This window comes from Falco cherrug, chromosome 4 (genome assembly GCF_023634085.1).
Source record: "Falco cherrug isolate bFalChe1 chromosome 4, bFalChe1.pri, whole genome shotgun sequence".
NCBI lineage: Eukaryota > Metazoa > Chordata > Aves > Falconiformes > Falconidae > Falco > Falco cherrug.
In genome coordinates, this window is record NC_073700.1 from 43,492,332 (window position 1) to 43,517,011 (window position 24,680).

Here is a 24,680-nt window from a genome sequence, read left to right on the forward strand (position 1 = left end):
GATGCAGAAGAGGTTGCAATGCATACATATCAATGCATACTGAGCAGTAGTCCGCTCAAGAGCAAAGAGGGTCATTTTTCTGCAAGGGTGAGAAGTCATCAGGGTTATGAACTTAAAGCAGGAAAATGCTGTTAAGTGAACATTGTAGCCCTGAGAAAATATGACGAGTTCAGAGAACATTATTTCCCTGTCAGTGCAAGAGAATGATTCTTCCTCTGCAAGTCAGGCAATATGGAAGGCTGGCCCTTGTTCTCCCTCACTTGCCATTCTGTTCCCTCTTTTCCTCTAGCTGCTACCCAGCTTCACAGGACAGAGAGGAACAGACATAAAACTGCTTAAAACTTTGAGGGAGTTAATTTGCGTGACTCTGTGGCACAGGCTCTGATTTTGAGAAGGTGCGAGCTTTAGCTAAGGGTGTATCTTTGACTGAACACTGAGCTGAAGCAAATGAATGCCTGTTAAATTTGCACATTTAATTTTCCTGAGCGCTCTCTCCTAGGCAAGCTGATTCTAACTGCAAGAGGGAGTGCTTGGAAGCACTTGATATGGCATGACCACACATAACAAGGCTGAGGCTGGTACTGCTGCACTCTCAAGCCCCCACAAGCACAACAGATGAGGTGATGCAGTTGAGAAGGAACCACGAGGAGCCTGAGCATTGAGGAGACTAATAGAAAATGGAGATTCAGTAGACCTAGGTATGAGTGTCATCTCACCAACTGCCTTGTCTGGCATCTTACTATCACAGAATTAACAACTTCCTATTCTTGGCACATCTACGCTATAGATGTCTATAGGTGACACTCTGGATGTCAGAGTGTGCATTTACAAGGCTTTTTTGTATTAATTCAGCAGTATGGAACAGGTCTCTAGAATGATCAGTTTACATTTCTGCCCAGCGTTGTAGAAAGAAGATCAGTTGTGTTGAGGAGGCTTTCCAAGTGTCTTGAAATTAGCCGTAAACCCAGTCTAAGTGCTGTGCTGGGTTTGTGATAATCTTTCGAGTCACTTCCAATTTGAATTTTTTCAGAACTGGCTGTCAGGGTCTGCACTGTCACAAGTTAAAGGTAAAATCACTGGATTCCCTTGTGCCTCTAGGTAATACACTGATTTCTATTCCAAATAGTTCTTGTTTTTCTTTGTTTCAAATAAACCTAAATAGCATTTGAATGGCTGAAGAGCTGTATAATAGATTTCCCCAACAGTTTCTTTTAAGCTTTTCAACCTTCTGAACTGTACCGCCTGCTAGTCTGGAGATCACATATTCTCTGGTGTTTTGACCCACTATCTAAGTTTCATTCCTGTCAGCCATCTGAGCATATTGTAGGTCTTTCAGCTACAGCTGTTGATCTGTATTTAGTTAAATATCATCCCGTTAAACAATCAGAAAATGCATGACTTAGTCATATACCAGAGGAACCACAGAAAGAGCATTTCAGGCCTGTCTGCATCCTGAGAGGTTGGAATAGCAACTCCATCAAAGCTGTTAATTTTTTCCTCTATATTATTCAAGACTGATAGCCAGATTAAATGCATCTTTGAAACACAGACATGAACGCTGAAGATGCTCTGCACTGCTCCGCAGGCTTGAGTAACAACTAGTCATCTGAATAAAACACTGAAAAGCAATTAAGGCTATTAATACAATCTAAGCCATATACATAGACACGCATCTTATCTGACTACACATTGACACTCCAGCAAACAGAAGTAACCTGCCACGACTTAAAATGGAAATAGGAGATACAAATAACCACACCGGTCACAGCCCTACCCAGATACCTGACAAGAAATAAGCTCCAGGGGAAACCATACACTACAGAAAGCAAAACTTTTTGTTTTGTGTATGCTTTCGACCTTAGTAACACCTTTCATGTTTGAATACCTAGAAATTTTGTGGATTTTTCTGTTAAAATAATACATACCTAATGCAAGACGACTGTTTCCAGAATCACTTCATATCCTATACCCCACCTGAAGCTACAGAGTCTTTCCATGGTTACAGTGCCCCAACAAGCAAAATGGAAAGGGGCTATTGGTTTTGAGATAACCTGCATAAGTTGCTGGGGTAGCACTGTCATGGTCTCCTAGTGCTCTGTATTCTCCTTTAGCTTTTTAAACATTTTTCTTGTTCTTCAGATTAACTGTTCTCTGGGTTTGCTGCTAATAGTCTCACCATAGAGTTCTTGACTCTTCACAAGCCTAAAGGAATTAAGGGAATTTCCCTGTATTCATAAATAACTGCCCTCTCCAGCAGCACCATTCACAATATGTTCTGTTACTCAGTTTGCAATATCCTACAAGCCCCAGTACAGCATGATGTCTTCTACTAGCACTCAGCCAGTGCCGTAGGCCAGCTGCTAGCATGGAAACAACTACGGTGTCCAGCTCCAGAGAGCTCTAGGCTATCCAGACTATCTATTATTAGTATAGCTTCAATAACCTTCATGAAAAGGTCTAGTAGAGATGAGGATCTTCAAGAGACAGAGATCTCTAAAATAGAGAGCAGGTGTTCAGTCAGGGTATAAGAGCATCTAGGGAACAGACACGAATAAATAAATGTCTTTAAAGGCTAACAGACTTTTCAATGTAGTAAAGTGATCTGATTTCTTACAGCAATTAATATCAGCTTCAAAGAATATGCATGTACAGTTTTGGAATTCTGAAGTACAGTGGAAGAAAAAAGTTCAAACATTTCCTAAAAAAATTGCCTTCCAGGGAATAACTGCTGTCTGGAGGCCTCACCATAAGGAATAGCGTATAGGTTTTCTTTTACAGAAAAATGTAATGCTGTTTTGAAGTCTGCATTCACCCCAGGGAATCTGCAGGGACTTTGTATTATAAGAAAGATATCTTTCATTAATGACTAATGACTCGTGGGTAATCCTGCAGCACAGTCCTTTTATCTGACAGGACTGCACACATGGATGGCTCGCAGCAAGATTACCCTAGCATGGTTGCTAGGCGGCGAATGTAGTGCCTAGAAAACATTTGATGCTGACAGCTACTGTAAACTGTTTTGTAGGGAACAGCTTTACCAGTGCGTTAATTCTGCTGCAATAAAGGATTTTCTAAACTAGAGCTATTCCAAACAAAAACATCATAAAAATCAAATTTACACTGAACTTTTGACATATACCACTTAACCTGCATTTCTCAAAAGATTTATAAAAACAAAATTCCCTAAAAGCTGAGTCAACAAGACAACCAGGTCACTAGAGAAAAAGCTGTTCTGCTCCTTGCCCACAGATTATAGGCCTGGATCACAGGCGCTCACAGCACCCCTCTTCTTGAACTTTGGAGAGAGTTGGCACTGCTCAAATAAGCATCTTAGCTGATGAAACAAGGATGTAAAATTTTACTTGCAAAACAGCCAAAAGCACAAATGTATGCTTCTTGTGCACTGCTCGCTATGCAGGGTTAACACCTTGAATTACTTTGTCTTCAAACTCCCTGTCCCCCAAGGATTTGCGTATGTTTGCAACTACAGTACTCTGCCCAGATTCACACCTTGAACTCTGGTACCCTTGCAGCTTTCTGGCCTTCTTCAGGAGACATGGTGACCAGTGCACCATCTACCACAGCTAACTTCCACTTAATACCCTGTAAGTGCCTAAACTGGCCACAGAATACTACCAATAATTATAATGTAGCAAAAGTAATGCACTCTGACATTTAGGATTTAACACAGTATAATGCAGTTACTGCAGAGCAGAATCAGTTCAGATTATGTCCAGCTGCAGATTTTCAGTAGGAGAGTACACCTAATCCTAAAAAGGAGATAAAAATATCTTTACTTGAGACATGAAACAATGGAAGTAAAAGGAAGAGGGGAGATCATAGATAGGTTAAGCTGCAGGGATGCAAAGAAGAATTAAGACCTTTGCACAAATAGCATCAGAACAGCTTATGGCTCAGCTTCTAGTATAGTGAGTAATTGCTGGTATTTAGGAAATTAATCTGAAGATCTTAATTGGAACTAAAACAATTACTCATAATCAGACTATTATATATAATAGTCTTTCCTACTAATAAATAAAATAGCTACTTCAAGTATTAAATATTGCCTATGTTAAATGTTCTGATTGTTCTGATGCAATATTCCTGTCCTCTGTTTCCTAGGTTGTGGGTTGCCTTCCAGGATCCCAGAGGAGTAAACAATGGCATCCAGGCAAAATTTACCAGGAAACTTGCAGAAAAAAGTGGTAACCAGAGTTATCAAGGGACTAGATGGAGCTGTCTGAATTGATTTGTCAATTTGGGTGTAGGTTCCTAGACAATTTCCACCTTCCTTGTTTGCATCACTCAAAAAACATTTTGTCTCTAAATCACCTCTAACTTCTCTAACAACATCAAGCAGTTGTAATCATTAAGTGCAGTAACAAGTGTTTTAATTAGATTTCTATTCTTCATAGGTACCAGTCATATAGTGATTTCTGGTTTTCAGTAAAGGCTGAGACTTCCAGTTTGAACTGTTTACTGTGAATCAGTTTCAGGAGTGCCCCTGAAAATCAAAGCAAAATAAGGCAAGTTGGCACAAATGTTGAGATAACGAGGGATTTCTTTTTCTCTTGGCTGTAGTAGGGAAGGCTTAAACTCAGCTTCATCTGGAGAGATGTTCCACCGCAAAGGAGTCACATTAAATGTAATACATAGGTGTAAACTATGATTTGCATGGGTGCACTTACACTGTTTCAGGAAGTGCTTGCTGTAAAAAGCAGAACTATGGTGATAAAATCTAGTAAGACTGTCAAGAAGTTATGAAAGATTTGACTACCCAGCCTCAAAACAATATCACTCCAATATGAATTTCTAGCTCCATATGAATGTAGCTCGAGTACACCATGAAGCATATGGACCAAATAGCTGCTTCTACTCTGTATGCTGAAAAGGTAAAAAATGTGTTCTAAACAGGCAAAGTAGCAATCTAGACAGATTTTAATTGGGTTTCCCCAGCTAACATATTCAGTACATGTCTTGAAGACCAGACAAGAAATAAGGCCCAAGTAAGGGAAGCAGTAAACAAGGAGAGAGCTAAAAACCTGGTAGATGTTCAAAACCATTGTTTGTTTATTTGATCAAATGTGCTTATACTGGTAAACTTGAGAGAGAAAAACTTCGGTTCCAGTGTATAGGATGGGGTATTTACCTGGCTGTACCTCCAAAACTGGCCAAGGTCTTATTATTAAGAAGACCCACATATATACACTAGGACTTCTTTACAATTGGATTTTGGAATACCTGGAAGAAAGAAGAAGATACTTTGTAAAATGTAGGGGTCCATAGTCTAGAGGCTGTGAACTCTTAGGGTCAGCTATCTTTTCAGCACTGCTCTCCCTGTGCTGCTCTTTCTCTTCTGGATTCACTTATGAAAGTGAATCTGTTGTTTCCTTTCTTCTTCCTCTTTTCACTCATAAAAATAAAACTTGGCACCTTCTTTATAATGGGTAAGTGAAAATGCGGAAAAATGTGACCACAGCTTCAGTTTGTTGTCTTTTTTTGAAAAAACAGAGGGAATTTTCTTTAGGTTTTTTAAGACATTTGGGTATTACTTATAAAATTTTCCTAGGGAAGTCTGTTGTGGTCTGGAGAACTGGAAGTGTAATATTAAAAATAAATCAATAAACAAAAATGAAGCAGAGAAAATGAAAATGAAAGAGATTTAGTAGCCAAATCATTTTGGTTGTGTTAATACTGTAATTATTTGATCTGGACGGATGGGTACTTTTTTAAACCTATATACCTGCTTCTCTTCTGGAAAAGGTGGGGACAGGAGGAACACAAGGAAGTTCTTCAAGAAGATTCCCTGGGAAACCTCTATACAGAAAAGGAAGAACAAAATGCCTGAAGTTCAGAAGTACTGTAAGCCTCTGCAAGCTTTAAAGAGAAAGGAATTAATAGATTAAAATTTGGCCCAAATCACCAAGAAGAAAAAAACAGGGAAAAAAAGTATTTTGATTTCTTAGGGGGGGAGGGGTGTCACATTTACTGATTTTATAATCCTAATAAATCCACCATGATGTTAATATTATCTAGGGAAAGAAAAGTAATGTCCTTTCTCTTTACATATTTCCATACTATGCTATAGTAGTTCATGCAGTCAGCTCTTCCCAAAAGTAGCTCAATCACCCCATTTATCAGGAAATGTTCCTTCATAAAAAACAGAAAAAAACCCAACAACCAAACACACTCTTAATGGTTAGCAAACAGTCGGTTTTTAAGACAATTTTTTAATTTTGGTCCCTGCTCCTCTGGAGTATCTGCAGGCTATGAGGGAGGCTAAGCTCTGGATGATCTAGTAGTATCCATTTTTGCAGTTCTTCAGTTTCATACTAAGAAACTAGTCAGGAGCTGACTGCAGACTGTTTGTCCAACAAAAAACAAAGTTTGCTTTGCCAAAGTAAAAGCATATTCTGGGCTACAGTACTGATGACAGAAAAATAAGAGCGTGCTAGTCATCAAGAAGGGGAAAAGGCTACTGCATGCAAGAAGATAAAGTATGTGGTCTTTTTCCATGGATAAGAAAAAGAACTAAAATTTTGGCTCTGCCTCCAGTCTTGTTGCATAAATCTTTATGGTAAAGTGTAATTAAAGGAAATGCTCAACAACTCTACCAAATGTAGTTTCCAAATGTATACCAAAGAATCTATTTTTCAGAGTAACACAGTTACCTATAGTGCCAAACAAACACTGTTCCTGCAAAGCAAAGTTTATTACACTAACCAGATCTTTCAGCTAGAAAACTGTCACCTCTCATGTCTACTGCAGACGGTTCCTCCAGCCTAATTACAAAACAACATTTGATTTCATGACAACATCTATGGTGTTGTGTGTAAAATAACATGTTTTAAAATAACTGTTGGATCCAAAGTAATAACATGGAAGGATGGGAAGCTGTCTGTATACACCCAGACACACTGAGTGAGCCTGAGATGGTGGCACTATTACCAGATGCCTTTTCTCAGTAGGCTTCATAACTCTGGCATAAAGCTTTATACACAACTGCTGCAGAAAGGAAATGCCTTGTACCTTGCTCATCAGCCTTCAGATACAAAACCAGCTTCCAAAGCATGGGACAAAGATGTTTCAACACAGCAAGACACAATACATTTCTCTTTTTGTGTATTTTGAAGCAGTAGAAACAAATAGGCGACAGCTGTGTTGCAGTAAAATAAAGATGAGACTTCACTGTGTTAATATGACATATAGCACTGGTTTGACCTTTCTAATGATTGTATGTGTATTTACATATAAAAGCTCCTCTTTCAAGACAGAAGGAAGACATGCAAGCAGAAACATTTCTTGTCCCAAGTTAGGTTCTATGCAAAAAAAAAAAAAAAAAAAAAGGCTTCAGCCTTCAGAAGCCTGAAGCTAAGCTTTATGCTCAGATAGGTTTTAAACAATCCTTTTCTCCTGGCCTGGATACACAGGCTGTCAGCATGAAGTACCACTTACAGCACTAATCAGAATAAGATAATTCATCATTGCTATTACTGCTGTCACATAAGAACTGTCATTTGAGGGTTTTCTTTTAAATAGGTAAGGTGGGTATTCCTGAAGGAATTGCATTCATGCTTTCTGTACAAAAGGGCATGACCCTTCTCACTGAAGTGGATTAGGGCACCCGTATACAGTGGAGTCTATATCTATGGTTATGTAAGTAAAACAGGCATTGCCTTCTGTTGCAGCACAAAAAAACTAGTAGGCTACAACAAGGCTTTTACCATCCCATACCAAGTTAACTTCAATAAATAGCTCCCAGCCACCAATCCCCCACAAGGTTTCTAAGGTTCATCTACTGTCCAAGATATTTTTTCAGGCCAGTCCCTCTGCTGCATCCTTCTTCTTGTCTCTCCTACATCCAGAGCGCAGGCAGGTGGGCACTCACTCCATCTTCCAGATCTCTCTTCACTGACTGCTCCTCTTCCATACCCCTTACAGCTATTTAACTACTTAGCAGGAACCAGCCACAGCTGCACCTTATCCACATCAGCCAACCCACCGCTGCTGCAGCCAGCCCACAGCTGTATATTGTTAATTAACCCAGCTTCATTCCTCTATAGCCTTCAAGATTCAAATATCTAAATGGGATGTAGATATCTTATTAAAGTGCTAACCAAAAGGCTACCTCTGCATCTGCTCACTTGACAGATAAGTTACTGCTATGGCCAATGGTGCTTTCCCAGACAGCCCAGACCATTAGTTACTAGCAACAAAAGTGCCACAGTATCAGCGCTTGCTCTTCCTTTCAAAGAAGATTCTGAACTTTTAAGAATGCGTTTAGTAGTACTTTATCACCTCTTCTATGATGGTCGATGCATAAAACAATAGAAACTGATGCTGTGGCTACACTCATTAGATCCAAAGCTTAAATAAAACATTAATTTTACATTAAACAACGACTTTTCTAAAATGTTCTAAACTGGCTGTGGTATCAGGTATTCTATGCCACCAGTGCTTACACAGAGCCAAGTCCTTTCCCACTCCTCACCCCACCCCACCAGTGAATAGATTGGGGGGCACAGGAAACTGGGAGAGGACACAGCCAGGACAGCTGACCCCAGCTGACTAAAGGGATATCCTGTACAGTACGATGTCATGATCGGCATGTAAAGCTGGGGGAAGAAGGAGGGAAAGGGGGGACATTTGGAGCGATGGCATTTGTCTCCCAAGTAACTGTTACATGTCGTGGAGCCCTGCTGCCCTGGGGATGGCTGAACACCCATGGGAAGTGGTGAATGAATTCCTTGTTTTGCTTTGATTGCATGTGCAGCTTTTGCTTTGCCTATTAAACTGCCCTTACCTCAACCTGTGAGTTTTCTCACTTTACTCTTCCAATTCTCTCCCCCTTCCCACTGTAGGGGGAGTGAAGAAGTGGCTGTGTGGGGCTGCATTGCTGGCCGGAGTGAAACCACTGCGATGATATAAACCAGCATCTGTATCATAAACCAGGTGTTTAGATAAAGTCATGGTGACTTCGGAACTTGATCTTTTGTCACAGTCTATCCTCTTACAGCACCTTTTGCCAGAAACCTCTTAAGACTTTAGATGAACCTCAGACAAGCTGGGATCTGTGTTACTAGCAACTGAAGCAGGTGCGAGGAGTTGCAGTACTGCGTCACCTTCCCACTCAGGACCGGCTTCGGCGGGAAGAGGCAATTCCCTCACGCATTTACAGTTACTGACCGCCACCGGGTGAATGACTAAATGTAACGGACACGCTGGGGCGGGATCACGCGGGAAAGTTCAAGCAGACATCACTGAGGGCCAGGGAGACCCGTCACGCCGCCTGCACCGACCCCCGGCGGGGGGATGGCCCGGGCCGGCCGCCCGCTCGCCTCACCCGGCACCACGGGGGCTCCGGGGCGGCTCGGCAGCCCCGCCACACTCCGCACGGAGGGCGGCGAAAGGACCTCCTGCGGGCCGCAGCGGTGGCTGCGGGGTTTTCCCCCGCGGGGGCTGGCAGAGGGGGCGCTGGGGCCGCGGCAGAGATGTGCGGCGCCCTCAGCCCGGCGCGGGGGTGGCTGCGGGGCTGCCCGGCGCGGCGCCTTCCCGCCCGCCCGCGGCTCCCCCGCGCCCTCGCCTCACCGCCGGGCAGCGCCGAGGCGGCGGCGGGAAGGTGGCGCGCCCCCTTGGGGGAGTCCTTTACCTCAGCGTCGCCTTCCTCGGCCCCCCCGGCCTCGCTCCCCGCCGGGGGGGCCGCCCACCGCCGCTGTCATGGGAAGGGAGGGCGACAAGCGGGAGGGCGGGAAGCGCGGGGGGGGGCGGGAGCGCGGGAGGCGGGAGCGAGGGAGGGAGGCGGGAGGCAAGGACGGAGGGAGGAGGGAGGAGGGGGGGCAGGAGGGCCGCGCCGCCGCCCCGGCCGTCAGCTGTTGCTGGCCGGGCCCTGCGCGCCGGGCGCCGATTGGCCGCCGCGCGGCACCGCCCGGCCCCGATATAAGGCGGCGCGGGCGGGGAAAGAGCTGTCGTGCCTGCGGTGGTGTCGGTGGTGCTGCGGCGGCGGGCGTTTCGGTGTAAGGACGAATAGTGGGTGGGTGGGCGGGCGGGCGCCGTGCGGAGCCTGAGAGCTGGGGGGGAGGGGGGCTGCGAGCGGGCGCGGAGGGTCGTGCTGGGGTGGGTCGCGCTGGAGCGGCGGTGGGGCCGCCTGTGCCACCCCGGGCCCGCCCCGCCCCTTCGCCGGCGCCGCCGCGGCCGAGCCGCTCTTTGTGTCTGCGGCGGCGGCTGCGCTCCGGCCCCGCCTCGCTGCCGGGCGGCGCTGGGGCTCCGGCGGCGGGCCCGGCCTGGGGCTCGGCCCGCTCGCCCGGCGCGGCCGCCGCGCTGCAGTCATAAGGCGATGCCTCACGGCTTGTCAGCGGCATCGGAGCGGGCGTGGGCCGGGCCCGCCGCGCTGCCCTTAGCTGGGGCCGAGCCTGGGGCGAGGGGCGGCTCCGCTCCTCCTGCGCCCGGGCTGGGCGCCGCTGCGGGCGCTGCCTTTGAACGGACCTGAGGAGCTCGGCACAACTTGAGCTTCTTGCCTTGGTTAGCAGGTGGGTGAGGGGCAGCGGATCGCCCCAGGCCACCCCTGCCAGGAGCTGGTGGTCCCGTCCTCGTGTAACTCCGGGAAGCCAGGAGCAAGAGGGACTCGCTCGGGATGCGGAGCGTCGGGGGACTGATGTGATCCGTCGCCACAGGGGAGGCCTGCCAGATGAAATCCAAAAGCAGTGTGACCTTCGCTTTTCTAGTAAGGTGATCGTGAAGTCGAGTGTGGACCCCTGGCCGGGCCTCTGACCCACTGCCCCAGGTACGTGCCAGGCGTCTGAGGGCTGCAGCCGGGCGGAACAGCAGCTTGAATACCAGAAATGTGCGGCTGCTATCGAGCTGCTGTTCGACAAAGCCCTACCTTGAATGTATAAATAGAAAAAAACTTTTTTATTGGCGAATTGATGTTGCTAGCTCAGCAATTTTTTTACTATGTCAAGAATTAAGCTTTGCCACAGGATATATGCAGCATGTTCCTTCTGGCAACTGAATGTCAGACGTGACCATGTTATCTTACCAGGGCAGATCTCTGGTGGCTCCATGTAGATGAAATACTGACAAGTACACATCTAGAGTATGACACATGCTTTGCCAGCTATGCAGTTGCCTCTGAACAGGGTCTTAACACTAGTTTCTAGTTCTGCATAAAGTGGCTGACATGCCTGATGGCCAGTGACAACGTAAACCTCTTCCATTTGCTGTGCTGCTGAAGAGGTCTGCCTGCTCTTGAAATTGTGTTGCTGTGTCTGGGAAACTTCCCGGACTGCTGCTCTCCCCTCTTTTCTGTAAAACATTAACTGCTGTGTGGTTTTAGCTTGGTGTGAAGCTTTAAAAGTGATTCTTGATTAAGTGTAAGGTGCTGCTACACCTCGTGGAAACGAACTGCTGTTCCAGTCAATGCTGTCAGGTATCAGTTTTCATTCTAGTGTTTCTAAGTTATTTGAATGCTAAGCTGTCTATAACTAATTAGCCACAGAAAAGCCTTTTTTTTAGCTGCCTTCCCTGCTCTTTTATTCCTCATTACAAGTACAATAAGGGTTGGGAGGAGAAGATGACTTGCATTGGAGGCTTCTACTAAACAGCTCCCTGCTTCTAAAATAGCCTCTGGCTAAGCCCCAGTTTGTGCAAAGTAACTTGGCTTTATCAGAAAGAGGTGGCATTAACTGGAGTTTAATTAAGAGTAACAGTGACCCCACTTTTTTTGGAAATGGTGAAGCCTGAGCACTCCTGTATTATAAAGGCCTGACTCCCGATGGCTGGGTAGCCTGGGTGCTGTACATGCTTGTGTGCCAATGGCAGAATTACAGCTGTGTTTTTTGCAGAGATTTTTCCTCTCATCTTTCCTTGGCAATAAGGATGCTCGTGTGGTGAGTATGCAGCAATCCTTAAAAGTGACCTTACTGGCACATAGAGGGGAAAAGCATTTCTTACAATTAGTAGCATGTCGTGCAAAGTGCTGTTACTTTGTTTCTTAAAGGTTTTAACATGGAAGCTTAATACTTGCACCTTAAATGTAACTGCTCAAGGACTTCGGTGTGTTTGGGTAACTACGTGTTTTTTGAAGCATGTTCCTATAGCTTTGGCTTCTGTGGTAGCAGTATTTCTTTTCAGAAACAGCATGCAGTCATTAATGATAGCAAACTTAGCAGCAGAATGCCTGTCATCATGAAAAACTCAGTTTAGAAACTAACACCAGCCTCGCAGAATGCCTGTCATCATGAAAAACTCAGTTTAGAAACTAACACCAGCCTCGCATAATGCCTGTCATCATGAAAAACTCAGTTTAGAAACTAACACCAGCCTCGCATAATGCCTGTCATCATGAAAAACTCAGTTTAGAAACTAACACCAGCCTCGCATAGAATTTATCCCCTTGCAGGCTTCTGCAATTTAAACTGTCTTTTCTGTTTGTCCTTTACTTAGAGCTTCTGAATTGGATAATAAAATGTCATGAAATTATGTTCCGAGTAGAAGTTGGTATTAGGCAAAAAAGAAGAGGAGTTATTTATGGAAAAATGTTTTATAGCTGATGTTTTCACTGTTTGATTGCTCTAAGAACTGAGAGGGGCTATTTGCAGTTCCCACCAGTGAATCTGACTAATCTTTCTAATGAGTAAATATCCTTAGACGCTTCGATAGCAAGTGTGATGGGAAGGGGTATAGCACTAGAAGCGCCACCAAGTATACATGGATGGTGGGATGGTGTCAGCAATCTTTTTGAAGATCAGGAATTTGCAGCTTTTAATATTCTACAGTACAAGACATGAAGTTGGTGCTGTTCCTGGTACGCTCGTGGGCTTTTTTAGCTCAGGTATGCTTTAACAGAAAAAAAAGTCTGAAAACTACTTGTAATTTCCATTAGATCAATTTAAAGAGGATCTACAGAATGCTGTATTTCTCCCATCGAGAAACGGATTCTGAAGACAGCTTAATCTTTATTTCAATTGGTTGCTGGTGGGAAGAGCAGTGAGGTTGGAGTTCTGCATCTAGAAAACAACACAGAAACTAAAGGTAGTTCTTACTAGTATAGTTAAAACATGTAAATGTACTGTGCTAAGGATAGAATTAAGACTGCAAGAGAGCTTTAGCTCTAGGTGTACAGTGACCTGAAGCCAGAACAGCATGAACTAGCAACACTGTAGCTTTCAGTAGCAGAACACTGGAACTATCCAAAGCTAATAAAATAATAGTGCTGTTGTCCTGGTTACTATCATGCACTGATAGCTAGTTGCTCGTGCCACTTTAAATACATACAGATGCCAAATACCTGACTTTATATAGGGTGCTGGCTCCAGACTCCTTGAGAGGGAAGAAGAGGATATGTGTCTGCAGGAGAAATTATTTCTACATCTAGCTTTATCTCGTTGAGAAGTAGAGTTGAAGTGCTTTGAGAAAGTGACCTTGAATTTTTATCTACTTGTCCTTTTCCTATAAGGTGAATGTCCATGGAATAATCCTTCCAAAGATATGTAGGCTTGTTTTCTCCTACAGTTCTTAGCATTAAGTATGGTGTGGTGCAAAGATGTGAGGAGCTTTCAAAATAGAAGCCGGAAAGTGCTTCTTGATGCAACTTCAATCCCTTTCTGTGCTTAGAGAAAGGGAATTTACAGGGCAGTACACACAGATTACTGTGCTCTTTTTTTGTCCCAGAGATCAAACTGATGCAGATCCCTTGAATTTTTAATTGAATCAAAAAAGCGTTCAGAATTGTAAAGGTGAAAACCTATAGCTTTGGTCAAGAATGATCTTTAAGAGGAATCTGTAAGCTTCTGTCTTGCACTCAGATTTGGACTGGAAATTGTTTAATAAGGGTAAATTGGTCTCATGCATCCTGGAGGTCCTAGTTGTCAGTCTCTAACACTTTCTACTTTGCCATATCAAAGCAAAATCACTTGAGACACAAGAGAGACTAACTCAGCTAGAAGTAACTTTCTAGTGTAAACAGAGTGAGCATGCATGTATAATACCCTGCCTCAAGGACAGGTCCTGCAACTTTCTGTTCTGTGTATATCTACTACTGTTAACATCTCCGTTGTCTTAAAAAGCTGTTCAGTTAGTTGGTGATAATGAATACAAATGAAACCTTAGACTGGAAGGATGAGTCTGATAATGTTCTTAATTGTGTGTAAGGTTAGGAGAATACCTCTGCAAGAGTAGATGATCTCCCAGGTAAGTCTGTCCTCTTGTAAAGGATTCATATGCATTTATTCTAGAAGGAGCTGTCATGACTAAGCTGAGTTGACTTGCTAGAGCAGAGGATAAAAAAGCAAAGCTGTCATACCCAAAGTAATCAGCATGTTCTTCCTGGCCAGCTCTGCACCTTGAAAGTCTCTACTTATGCTCCTGACTGGCATCTGTTGTAGAACTTCATATATTCTAGAAGCATCAGCTGTGTGGGAGCTGCCAGTGACTGGTCACCCACTCACGGAGTGCATATGGGGCCTGCAAGGTTCTTCCCAGTGCCTGCCGAGAAACAAGGCTAATGGATTCATGGGCCTGGCCTTTGTGTAGTTTAATGTCAGGATTTTTCCAAAAAGTGGCAGTTCGGGTTGAATTGCCTCACAGCTTCAAGCATAAGCAGTAAAGGTAGTGTTAAACAGAAGTGTCCAAGAACAGCAGACAAGAATTAAGGAAGTACTATGGAGGCCTTCATACAAGGACATGTAGCTCCTTTGTTACCTGAACCTAACATCTAGCTCTTGCTTTCAAACTTGTTTCTCAAGACTGCTGGTGAAGGTTGGTGCCTTGCTAGCTCTTATGCTGAGGCCCTTTTGCGTAAAGATCCTGGTGATAAGAGGACTGTGACATGCAGTTTCATACCTTGAACAGCTGATGCAGTCTGCTCACTTGAAGTCTGGCAGAGGGGCAGCATTTGCAATACTAATTTCCAGTTTTAAAAGCCATTTTCTAGGCGATGGTAACTGTTTAGTTCTAATGTAAGGTTATGTGCTACACCAAACTGCTGTAGAGAAACAGTGCTAGTAGGTTGTCATTGCTGCTAGCAGTTGTGCAAGCTGCAGAACAGGGCTTAATGTGAACATGCAGTGCCTGCCTGAGAAGCAAGGTAAACCATCTTTTATGCTGATGCTGTACTGTTGTGGCTTGATCAAAGAGTGCTGCAGTTCAGACATGCCCTGAGGAAAATGAACTACATGAAAGTCACTCTTAATCACCCTCAGCTGATTGCCCTGTGTTGAATAAGCATTGCAGAACCAAGATGGTAATGACAAACATCATATGCCTCTCTGGCTGCAGTGGGAACATAGCTGTGCTGAGGGTGTGATTAGTTTTGTTTTTCTTACTTGGGCAAAATTGGGTCTGCAGGACTTGGTTGTGTTGGGTATGCTATAAGCTGTTGGCTGTAGCTTACAGGGCTGGAAATGTAGCCAGAAGTGCGTGCAAGTTAGCTCTGTGACACTGGACCTGAATGACACCTGTGCTGACCTTCTCTCTAGTGGATGTGTCCTTGCTGAAATGGCTATGTGACAGTGTGTGGGGGTCTGCCATTTCATGAGATGTCAGGAAATAAACTTGGGTCTCCAGCTTGAGTTCTGTCAGGCAGAGGTACCGCACTGTAATTGCCTTGACTCTTTCATGTTGAAATGCTGGTGAGAATTGAAAGTACAGTAGAGAACACTCACAATAACATAACAGTTCTGACTCAGACTGACTTCTGAGGGGTTTGTCTGATGCTGCTATTGCAGCTGAGACTGCAACAAGGATGGTGAGGAAGAGCCTTTCCTGGAAATGTGTGTGGCCCTCCATAGACGGGTGCTTGCAGCAGCCAGAAGATACTCCTGTTATTCTGTTGCTGGTCAGTGGCTACGTGTCAGGTGAAATGCAGATGTTGCAGCACATGCAGCTGACCTTCAAACCACTAGGGACTGTATCTGTTATACCTGAAATCGTAGCACTGAGCGCTAACCTGATCCCTACAGCAGTACAGAATTAGTTCCTGGGTAGGGCTGGCTCTGGTCAAGACTTCAGTGAGTTTGACTTGTTGAAGAGTAAGGGTAAGTTGGAAAGAAAGGGTAATGAATGACTTGCTGTGTCTTATGTCCCAGCTGAAGTGGAGGAAGGTAAAACTAACAAAGTTGTAAACAGTAACTTTGAAATTTAAGGTAAGGCCGACATGACCCCTTTAAATAGTGCTGTGAATTTGGAAGTGGCAGTAGCAAAGGACATTCCCTCTACTTTTTTGTCCTGCCAAAACTGCAGCAGACTAAGGAAGTCTTGAAGCTCTTCTTGTCTCCTAGTTTCTTGCCTGCTGCCTCTGTTCCAATTTCAGCTGCAGTCGTAATGCACTACCTTTCCTTTGTGGTTTGAAAGCCAAGAGGAGCAGAAGTGTAAAATAGCAATTTTCTCCTTGTGTTTTGTTAACTCTTCAATAAATCTAGCTCTACCTGCTTCTTATGAAAAATCCATATAAAGCAACATCTGTTGTTTTTACCAGCTCAATGAACAACCCATTAATTACCTAGTAGTCACCCCTTCTAAACAGAGCGGTGTTACGGACAGGCTTATAGGAATGCATTAGCATTGCAATTACCTCTGCAGTTAGCTTACCAATCCTAGAACTATGAGTATGTAAGAAGGATGTTTGTAAATTAAACTTTAAAAAGGGCCAGACTTCTAAACCCCAGATATACTGTTTCTGTAGGATTCCTTTAGGAAAACTAAAGGTAGCTGAACTGCTACCTTCTTGTGGATGTGAGAGTTCATTCATGATTTAGCATTTCTATTAAATAGTCTTAAACATCTGCACTAAACTGTAACTTCCATACAGTGTGTATGTATCTTATCTCACCTCCTGTCTCCTAGTAAAAATTGTTACCTCTTAGCAGGCTGACCATGAGCTATTTTGACAAGCATGTCAAGAGCTGAAATAAGTTTAGCTTTCATTTGTGTTAATTTGATCTAGAAACCTTCATCTTTGAAAGCAGTTTGAAGAAATAGCTTAAAATGTGTAAAAATGGTATGAGTGTGAGAAGCTCAAAGCACAATGCAAGAGGGTCATGTGCTGTGGTGAAGGATACCAACGATGAATGTAATGATGCTGAATATGGTGAAACTGCACCACTTCATTAAGTGTCTGGTTTTTCCACTGCAGGAGTTTGAAGATGCAGCAAGCCTTGTAGTGAGGACAGAATTTCCTTAAAGAAGTCAGACAACCTGAAATACTGACCATGTCTATGGATCATAGCCCCACCACTGGAGTGGTGACTGTTATTGTTATTTTGATTGCTATAGCGGCTCTTGGTGCCTTGATACTGGGCTGCTGGTGTTACCTGCGTCTGCAGAGGATCAGCCAGTCTGAAGATGAGGAAAGCATTGTGGGTGAAGGAGAAACCAAAGAGCCCTTTCTTCTGGTGCAGTACTCTGCTAAAGGACCTTGTGTAGAGAGGAAAGCTAAGCTAACTCCAAATGGCACAGAAGTACATAGCTAACCTGGAGCAACAGATGTATATGGACTATGCTTATGATATGTGTAACCAACAGAAGAATCTCTATACTGTGAAGAACCTGGTCACAGGCATGCTACTCATCAGAAAACACCTTGATGAGGATTAAATAAGCTGCAACTGCATGCACTGAGAAGTTGCACTTTGGATCAATTGTGTATCCTAATTCCTCTATGACAGGAGCTGACTCACCTGGCATAATGTCCATTGCTGGCAGTGGACACAGGGATATACTGGTGTGAAGAGACTACTAACATTTTTTGTTACTTGAATGTTTAGCTGAGCCTATTTTGATGGAGCTACTACTGTAATGTGAACTACTTTACAACTGTGAACTGTAAATAGGCTGCCAGAAGCTTTTTGCTTTGTGTTCCACAGCATATGGGAATAATATGATGCAACTGTGTATAACCCATAAGAGGACTTCTGAATCGCAACTGTAGATGAGGTTCCAGACCTTCAAAACCAAATCTGCAGTTAAAGCTTGCTTTGGCTACTAACTTGAGTGTACAGCCATCAAGTCAGACCTCCTACTCTTAACAGTTTATTGGACTGATGCAGAATACTTCTGAAAAGAAGGTATAAGCCTTCAGTATTGCTGAGGGAGGAAACAAAGGAGCTACAAGAAAGGAAGTGATTTCCTTTAGTTGCAGCTATGTGGATTAAGCTTTTGGCTGCTAAAACGGTTCTCTATGTAGCTACTGCAAGGAAACTGCCGTTTTGATGGATTCCAACCTGGGAACTAATGATGGATACTGAACCCTCAAGGATGGTCCAGAAGGTTTCCAGGACTTTGAAGTGGCAGTAGAGCAGGCTGTTCTCTTCTGTAGGTCTGCATGCTGAAACTGCAGAAGTGGTTACTTATTAAAACTGATTAAGTGCAACTAGTATGATTATTTTTTTTCCTAGAACCCCCTGTTTGGGTATTTAAGAGTTAGGGTATATGTTAACAGCCTGTTGTAAAAAGGCATTTTAGTCTACAGACAAACCGTAAACTATAGAATCCAGTTAATGTATCTTATAGATAATGCTCTTGATTTAACTGTTACTACTACAAGATAAGTTTCAGTCTTTCCTACAAAAACACATGTTGATAGGGGCAAGGGAGATTGCTGGTCAGTTTGTAGTTCTTGGCTAGCAATGGTGAAAGCCTTCCAACTGAGGACATACCTTCCATTTCCTGATCTATGTTATAGTTTAGCTATAGGCACTGTAAAAAGATGTGTTAAATGGGGAGTCCCGTACCTCACAAGGTTTGGGGAGAGCAGGAACAACACTGAGCCACCAGTGGCAGCTTACTGTAAATCTGTTTCCTGAGTTAAGCTACAAATAATGAAGTCCAAGTTCTTCAGCTCTATAGGAAGCATTAGACTTGCTTCTTGTCCCTGTATATATGGATTAACTAAGTAACATAGGCCTAGTAAGCTTGCTTGAGAATTCATACCTATATGCAAGACAGTAATGGCCTAGACAAAAAGTCCTGTCCCCTTCTTCTACAGTAAGATGTTGACTTGCATTTTTAGTGCTATGCTTTTTCTTTAATTGAAGGCTATAATCAGAAGCAAAACTAATGCTGTTAGTAGCAAAAAGCTCCTGCCTATTGAGTACAACATGGGGTACAGCTGATAGAGGGCTGTCCTTAGCCTGGCACATGACTTTAAGATACTAGTCTCATGAGACTTGCATGGAGAGCCAGATCCACACACTTCAACTGCTATATTCAGACTTCTTACAAATCAAGGAGAAAAGGATTAATATAGTAAGACTTTCTTTAGTTTTCAGTAGAGAACAGTTCACACATGGCTCTTGCAGGTTTCAAGACAGTCAGATACCTTGTATACAAAGTGATATGATGTGCTGAAGTTCTAGAACAGAATAGTTGTAGCAAGATGACTTTGTCCATTCAAGTTCACTGATTACACAGATGAAGTATGTCTATTTGAATTCAGCAAAGAGAAAGCAGTGTAAAGGGCAAACTTCAGAAACTACGGAAAAGTACAAGTCAAAGGTCTTAACTTCTCTCCTAGTAGCTGTAAGAGAAAGCCAGTGAAAAATAAACTGGTCCTTAGAGATGCTTGCATCACACTGCTGCCCCTAAAAATCAGCATCTTTAATTTAAATGGATAGGTGTTTGCAAGTTAGTGCAATAGTAAAGTGCAGAAAGTGTTTTCCATTATCCTCTTCTCTTTAGATGTGGGTAAGTTCAAGTATACAAAAATATTCCATTTGATTTTTGTTTTTCTAGATCACATGGGGGAAGAAGTCTTTATTTACAATGAATTTCAATAAAATTTGCATAAATACCTACCCAATACTGCATCATTTGACTTTGTGTAAGCAATCATTCTGTCCTGTTTCCATTACTGTGCTGTGTCTCTATGATATCAATATTGTCAGTCCTTTTTTCCTCTAATGTGGCAGTAGCTGTTGAAATTGATATATCATTAGCTTCAGAAAGCGTTTGCTCTGTCTGAAGTGGTTCTTTAATTTCATCTTTGTTTTGTAGCTTTCCTTCCCTTGCTGCCACCAGGATTCTCAGTAAAGTGTTTTCTTTAAGGAGATTTTCTGATGCATCAGCCAATTCTTGAAGCTTTTCAGCCATTTCTAATAACTCTTGATTCTTCTGGTTGTATGTGGCCTGTAACTGCTTACTGTGGAGCTGCAGAGTCTTGTGCTGCTTTTCCAGTGTGTGTTTTTGCTGCTGTAGTCTGTGTTCCTCTCTCCTAGCTTCAGAAAGCTGTGCTTCAAGCTGCTCATGGGCCTGATGAAGGGCACTAATTTCTGATCTTAACTTCTGAATTTCTCTCTCTAAGTGGGAGATGTGTCCTTGCTGTAGAACTGTCTCCTTATGTAGGCATTCTTTGGTACAGGGCTCTGATAAAGAAAAACTTGAGTGATGTAAAATAAATTTAAGGAGATTGGGAAGGTTAACTGAAAAGTCTTCAGGGAACTTCACACTTTGTTCCTTCCTAGAAAGACATAAGTTCATATTAAAACAGATAAGTAAGCAATGATAATCTTATTTAAGCATCTGCTGTTCAACTCTAACTTGGTATCCTTGCTTTTTTTGTTTTTTACTTTTGTGGGTTTTTTTTAATCAAGAATGGTTAACATAGAAGTTAAGGGAAACCTATAATAAAGGTAGAACACAGAGTATTTTCTTTTGAAGAACTATTTTACCTGTATTCCAGTCTGGGTGCTGTAAGAAACTCTGCACTGGATTGGTATTTGTCTGAGACCAAAGTTTTCCATCAAATTCCAGGAAACAAGTTTTACTCCATCCCTATTATGGGTTATGAGCTTGAAGTACACATAGCATCATTGTTGGGCAGGCAGGTGTGATCAGAGCATACTGATATTAAATATTCTCCTTCAGCTTATTAACTAATGTTGTGTTGCTAATTCTACATACATTGTTAGATGTTAAATCCAGATGTATAGAGCTATCAGGTAGGAATTTACTATTTTGAGCCTGTATGTTATCCTGGAATAAGTAGCTTAATGTGTTCCAACATCAGAAGGGTATTGTAAGGAACAGAGGAGAGTTTGCTTTTAAACGGCTAAGCAGTCGCTTTAGTCAGATGCAAGGCCCTTTTTGCTGTCAAAACCTCCAAATGTTTTTACTTGTTCCTCTGCTTTGTCCTTATGCCAAAGTGATCAAGGAAGCAAATCAAACAAGTTAAGTGTTTTTAATTCTGAAGCTCATTATACAGGTGTGAATGCTAAACGCAGCATATGAAAAGGTAGGCCCACTGCTTTCTCCAGCACCATAAACTGTTACTCTTAACCTGACAAGAGGCCAAGCTGCCTCAAGAATGGAATTTCTTCCTCAAGACTACTAACCACCAAAAGACACCTGCAACCTCCAGCTGTGTCACATGTTAAAATTATTGCCCCTTTTTGACCATGTGCATACTTCTATCACAAAACCCAGGAGGCTAAACTGTCCTCTGAGGATCAGACAGGAACTAACGCTTAACCTTCTCTTTCTGAACCAGTACCATCTTTGACTTCTCACTCAGCGTGTTTCAGTAAAATATGAGTTTGCTGCCTACTGCAGTAGAGCCACTTACTCCAGTATGTTTAACTGGGAAGCTTGCTAATAGTTTGTCACTGTATCATCTTCAGCCTTTGCCAGTCAGAAGCATATTCTCACTTTCATTAAGGAGCTATCAAAACTGATAAGAAAAGCTTAGTTTATTTCCCCTTGGCTGCCAAATTCATAACCAGGTTTATATGCAGGTATGTAGCATGCATTCAGCCATTGGTTAATTACGCAAGTCAGGAAAAGGACACAGGACAAATCCAAACAAAAGTTATTCCAAAGAAAGCCAGATTCAAGTTTAATGCCTTAGTTGACTACTGCTGCTCCTGTACCAACACATACTATGGGCAACTCCTATGTCCCCTCAATACGTGACTATGTTTCTAAATTGCTTATACTGTGCATCTGGAACAGAGGAGTTATTCAGTGACCAATTACAGCTGCCTCAAAAAATGCTTTCTGTGAAATTAACTCATTAGCATGAGAGATATAAACCTGTGCTAATTTCATTTACTGAGAACTACTTACTGTATTTCAGGTAGAAGACAGATGCCATATTTTATGAATAATTTAAGAACTCCAGCCAGATGAGACTCCTGTTCATCAAAATTAAGCTATTTCTGGAAGCATAAGCAACACAGTTTTTCCTCCCCTGCAGACTTCTGGTGATCTATCAAGTTACCTTTGTAATTACCATCAGCACTTTCTCAGCTGACAATCAGCTCACATACAATTTTAATGAATCATTACATCATTTAGGAAAAAAAAAAAAGTCTACACTAAGCCAAAACTGACTCATTATACATTGGCAATATCTTACTACATCATCATACATTCTTATTGATCGAAAACACAGTATGTATCAGAAAAGCTAAAAGGCTATTTAAAACAAAAATCAGGAAGTATTAACAGCATGTAGTGAAAAGAATCTGAGAACAGAGTTAATCTGCAAAAACTGTCCTATACGGCAAATGATAAGGAGCTGCACAGAAAGCCTTAATATGCGGCACCTTTATATCCAAAATTAATACAGGACTACTCTAGTAGTGCTACTGATACTACATATACTATCAAAACCTAATTTTCTTCATTACCTAGATGCAGCAAAATATAAAACAGACTGGAAAGAAAAAGCAGGAGACAAAACAATGCCTAAAGGTAAGGTACCTTTATGAAACCAGTTAGAACATTACAAAACCAATCTTAATAAAACTATAAAGTCTGTCACTCCAGAGACAGTCTGTCTAGAGCTGCTTTATAAAACAGAATAAGGCAGGATAAGTACCTATGAAGAGAAATAGGGTACACCAGACTTTGTAGTAACAGAGGGAAGATAGTAAATTGTTTCACTGCTCTAAAACCTGCTTGAGCTATGCTTTAAAATAAAATAAATAAAAAGTTTCCTTAAGTTCTCTATGACACTCACTCTGTCTGGTTCTGCAAACTAGATCCTTCTTCAAAAGGGGGAGAGGAAGTACCTTAAGTTTCCAAAGAGCATGTTAAGGCTCATTGACTCTAACAGTAGTCTTAGAACTGTAGCCGCAACAATATCTGGAAATCAGTTTCTAACTTCTTCCAGCCCTAAAATTAATCACGTTAGAATTTGAATGGTTGTTAACGTGGTTAGATCTATTCGATCTTCAGCTTATGCCACTTAACCTAATGGAGTAGAAGACAACAGAATACTACAACTACTTGTCTCAACTGTCAACAGCACCTCATGAAACACACGTGGCTCATCTCAAAATCAAGACTACTCATCTTTAAACCAGCAGTCTGCCACTCCAGCCAGCCAGAACTAATGGACTGTGCAAATGAGAAAGACTGAACACTGGAAAATGTGCAAAACCGAGACCCAGTGAGAACTGCTGAACTTGACAGGTAACTGGACCAGGGTATTGGCACTGAAGACTGCAGATTTTGCTAAGCAGCATATGCAGGTAACATTGCCATTACGTAGACAGGTACACACCTTGGAACGCCTCTAGCTGAGTTCCTGCTCAATTAACCTAAGGAACAGTGAAGGACTGGAAGCGAGCTGGAGGAATGTGGCAGAGGGAGCCTGAGCTGAGGCTGATTAGCAAGGCTTACTGTACAATGTGGGGGAGATGATGAGTTGGAAGTTGGGGTGACTCAGAACTGATATAGATGAAACTATTTCTGTACTGAAATAAAACATCAATTTGGAGTTGCAAAACTTAAGACACAGGTTTAAAGATTTTTTTGGTAGTAACACTGCACAGCACTAATAGTCCAAGTTACCATTTGCTGATGATAGAGGTCTTGAGGGAGAAAGAAATCAACATTTTTATTTTACATTGCAGGTATTTATTATAGTGCTTGTTTTCATTTCCTTTCTATAAAAACTGCAATTGTGTAAGGCTGAGTATTGATCTTCTAAAAAAAGGAAAACAAAACCCAAGGTCTAATGCACACAGCATACGTGTAAATGCCAAAAACATAGCTGAAACAATAAATGGAGCACTTTTGAAAGCTTGTGGCTCTATTGCACCTAGTATTTCTTTCTTTCTTGTTCCTCAGCCTGTGAGAGGCTGGATGCACTTTCACTGTGTGTAGTAGCACAAAGCAGAAATGACACATGAGTTTGACACCGGATTTCAGAATTTCTCCCTGCTGCAAAGGAAGAATAGGAAGAGTAGGATTCAGGACCCTTGTATGCCATATCAGGTCCCATCCCAGTCCTAGATGTATTCTCCTGCCCTTTTACATCCCTAACTTTAGGGCTCTTTTTTTCCTGACCCACCCCTTTGTGCCTTTCTCTACACCACCCCTTTTGTCTTGCCTTTTTTTTTAACCCGTTCATGAATCAATTCCCTTCCTCCACATCAGCCTAGAAATTATTCTCAATTCTAGTTGTCTCCTTGACACTACACTTCCCTGTCCTACAGTCTTTATTTCTTGGCTCTTTCTTTGAGGTCTTAATTGCTATATATAGTTTCACTTCATCAGCATTTACACCTTGTTTTACTGCTGATCGCCTTTGGATATTTCCCTCTGCAGGTGTTAAACTGCTATTGGAGCTTCATTTGTTTTCTGTTTTAAAAAAGCAACACAAGGCTTCTAGAATGCCAACAAATCTGCTGCTACTTTTCTCCTGTGAAAAGTCCAGCACTTGTTACTGAGTCAGAATGAAA

The 24,680-nt window shown here is 42.5% G+C and overlaps 2 protein-coding genes and 1 long non-coding RNA gene across 9 annotated transcripts in view; 2 read left to right on the forward strand and 1 right to left on the reverse strand.

Annotated features, from left to right (window-relative positions):
• The window catches only part of LOC114017297 (uncharacterized), a 70,066-nt gene extending 60,431 nt beyond the window's left edge, over positions 1 to 9,635 (forward strand). Inside the window, exons 2-3 of the long non-coding RNA XR_003562266.2 lie at positions 4,123 to 4,264; positions 5,764 to 9,635. This is a non-coding gene — a long non-coding RNA (uncharacterized LOC114017297). The remainder of the gene's footprint in view (positions 1 to 4,122; positions 4,265 to 5,763) is intronic.
• Positions 9,636 to 9,858: 223 nt separating this feature from the next.
• Positions 9,859 to 18,661, forward strand: SNN (stannin). Of its 4 annotated transcripts, XM_055707319.1 has the most exons (4): positions 9,959 to 10,013; positions 10,524 to 10,780; positions 11,841 to 11,885; positions 17,129 to 18,661. In XM_055707319.1, exon 4 carries the CDS (start codon positions 17,205 to 17,207, stop codon positions 17,463 to 17,465), a length of 261 nt encoding a protein of 86 aa, XP_055563294.1. In that variant the 5' UTR covers positions 9,959 to 10,013; positions 10,524 to 10,780; positions 11,841 to 11,885; positions 17,129 to 17,204; the 3' UTR covers positions 17,466 to 18,661. The 4 variants fall into 4 exon arrangements, with proteins under 4 accessions (XP_055563292.1, XP_055563294.1, XP_055563291.1 ...); XM_055707317.1 differs by lacking the exon at positions 11,841 to 11,885 and having other exon boundaries at positions 9,859 to 9,985; positions 10,527 to 10,780; XM_055707316.1 differs by lacking the exon at positions 11,841 to 11,885 and having other exon boundaries at positions 9,969 to 10,013.
• The window catches only part of TXNDC11 (thioredoxin domain containing 11), a 41,944-nt gene continuing 29,605 nt past the window's right edge, over positions 12,342 to 24,680 (reverse strand). For 3 of the 4 annotated variants that reach the window (XM_055707308.1, XM_027812700.2, XM_027812705.2), the window contains one exon: positions 19,232 to 20,449. In XM_055707308.1, coding sequence (XP_055563283.1) covers positions 19,822 to 20,449 — 628 coding nt within the window. In that variant the 3' untranslated portion in view covers positions 19,232 to 19,821. Of the gene's footprint in view, positions 13,005 to 19,231; positions 20,450 to 24,680 lie in introns of those variants that run through there. The other variant, XM_055707309.1, reaches the window with a different exon arrangement.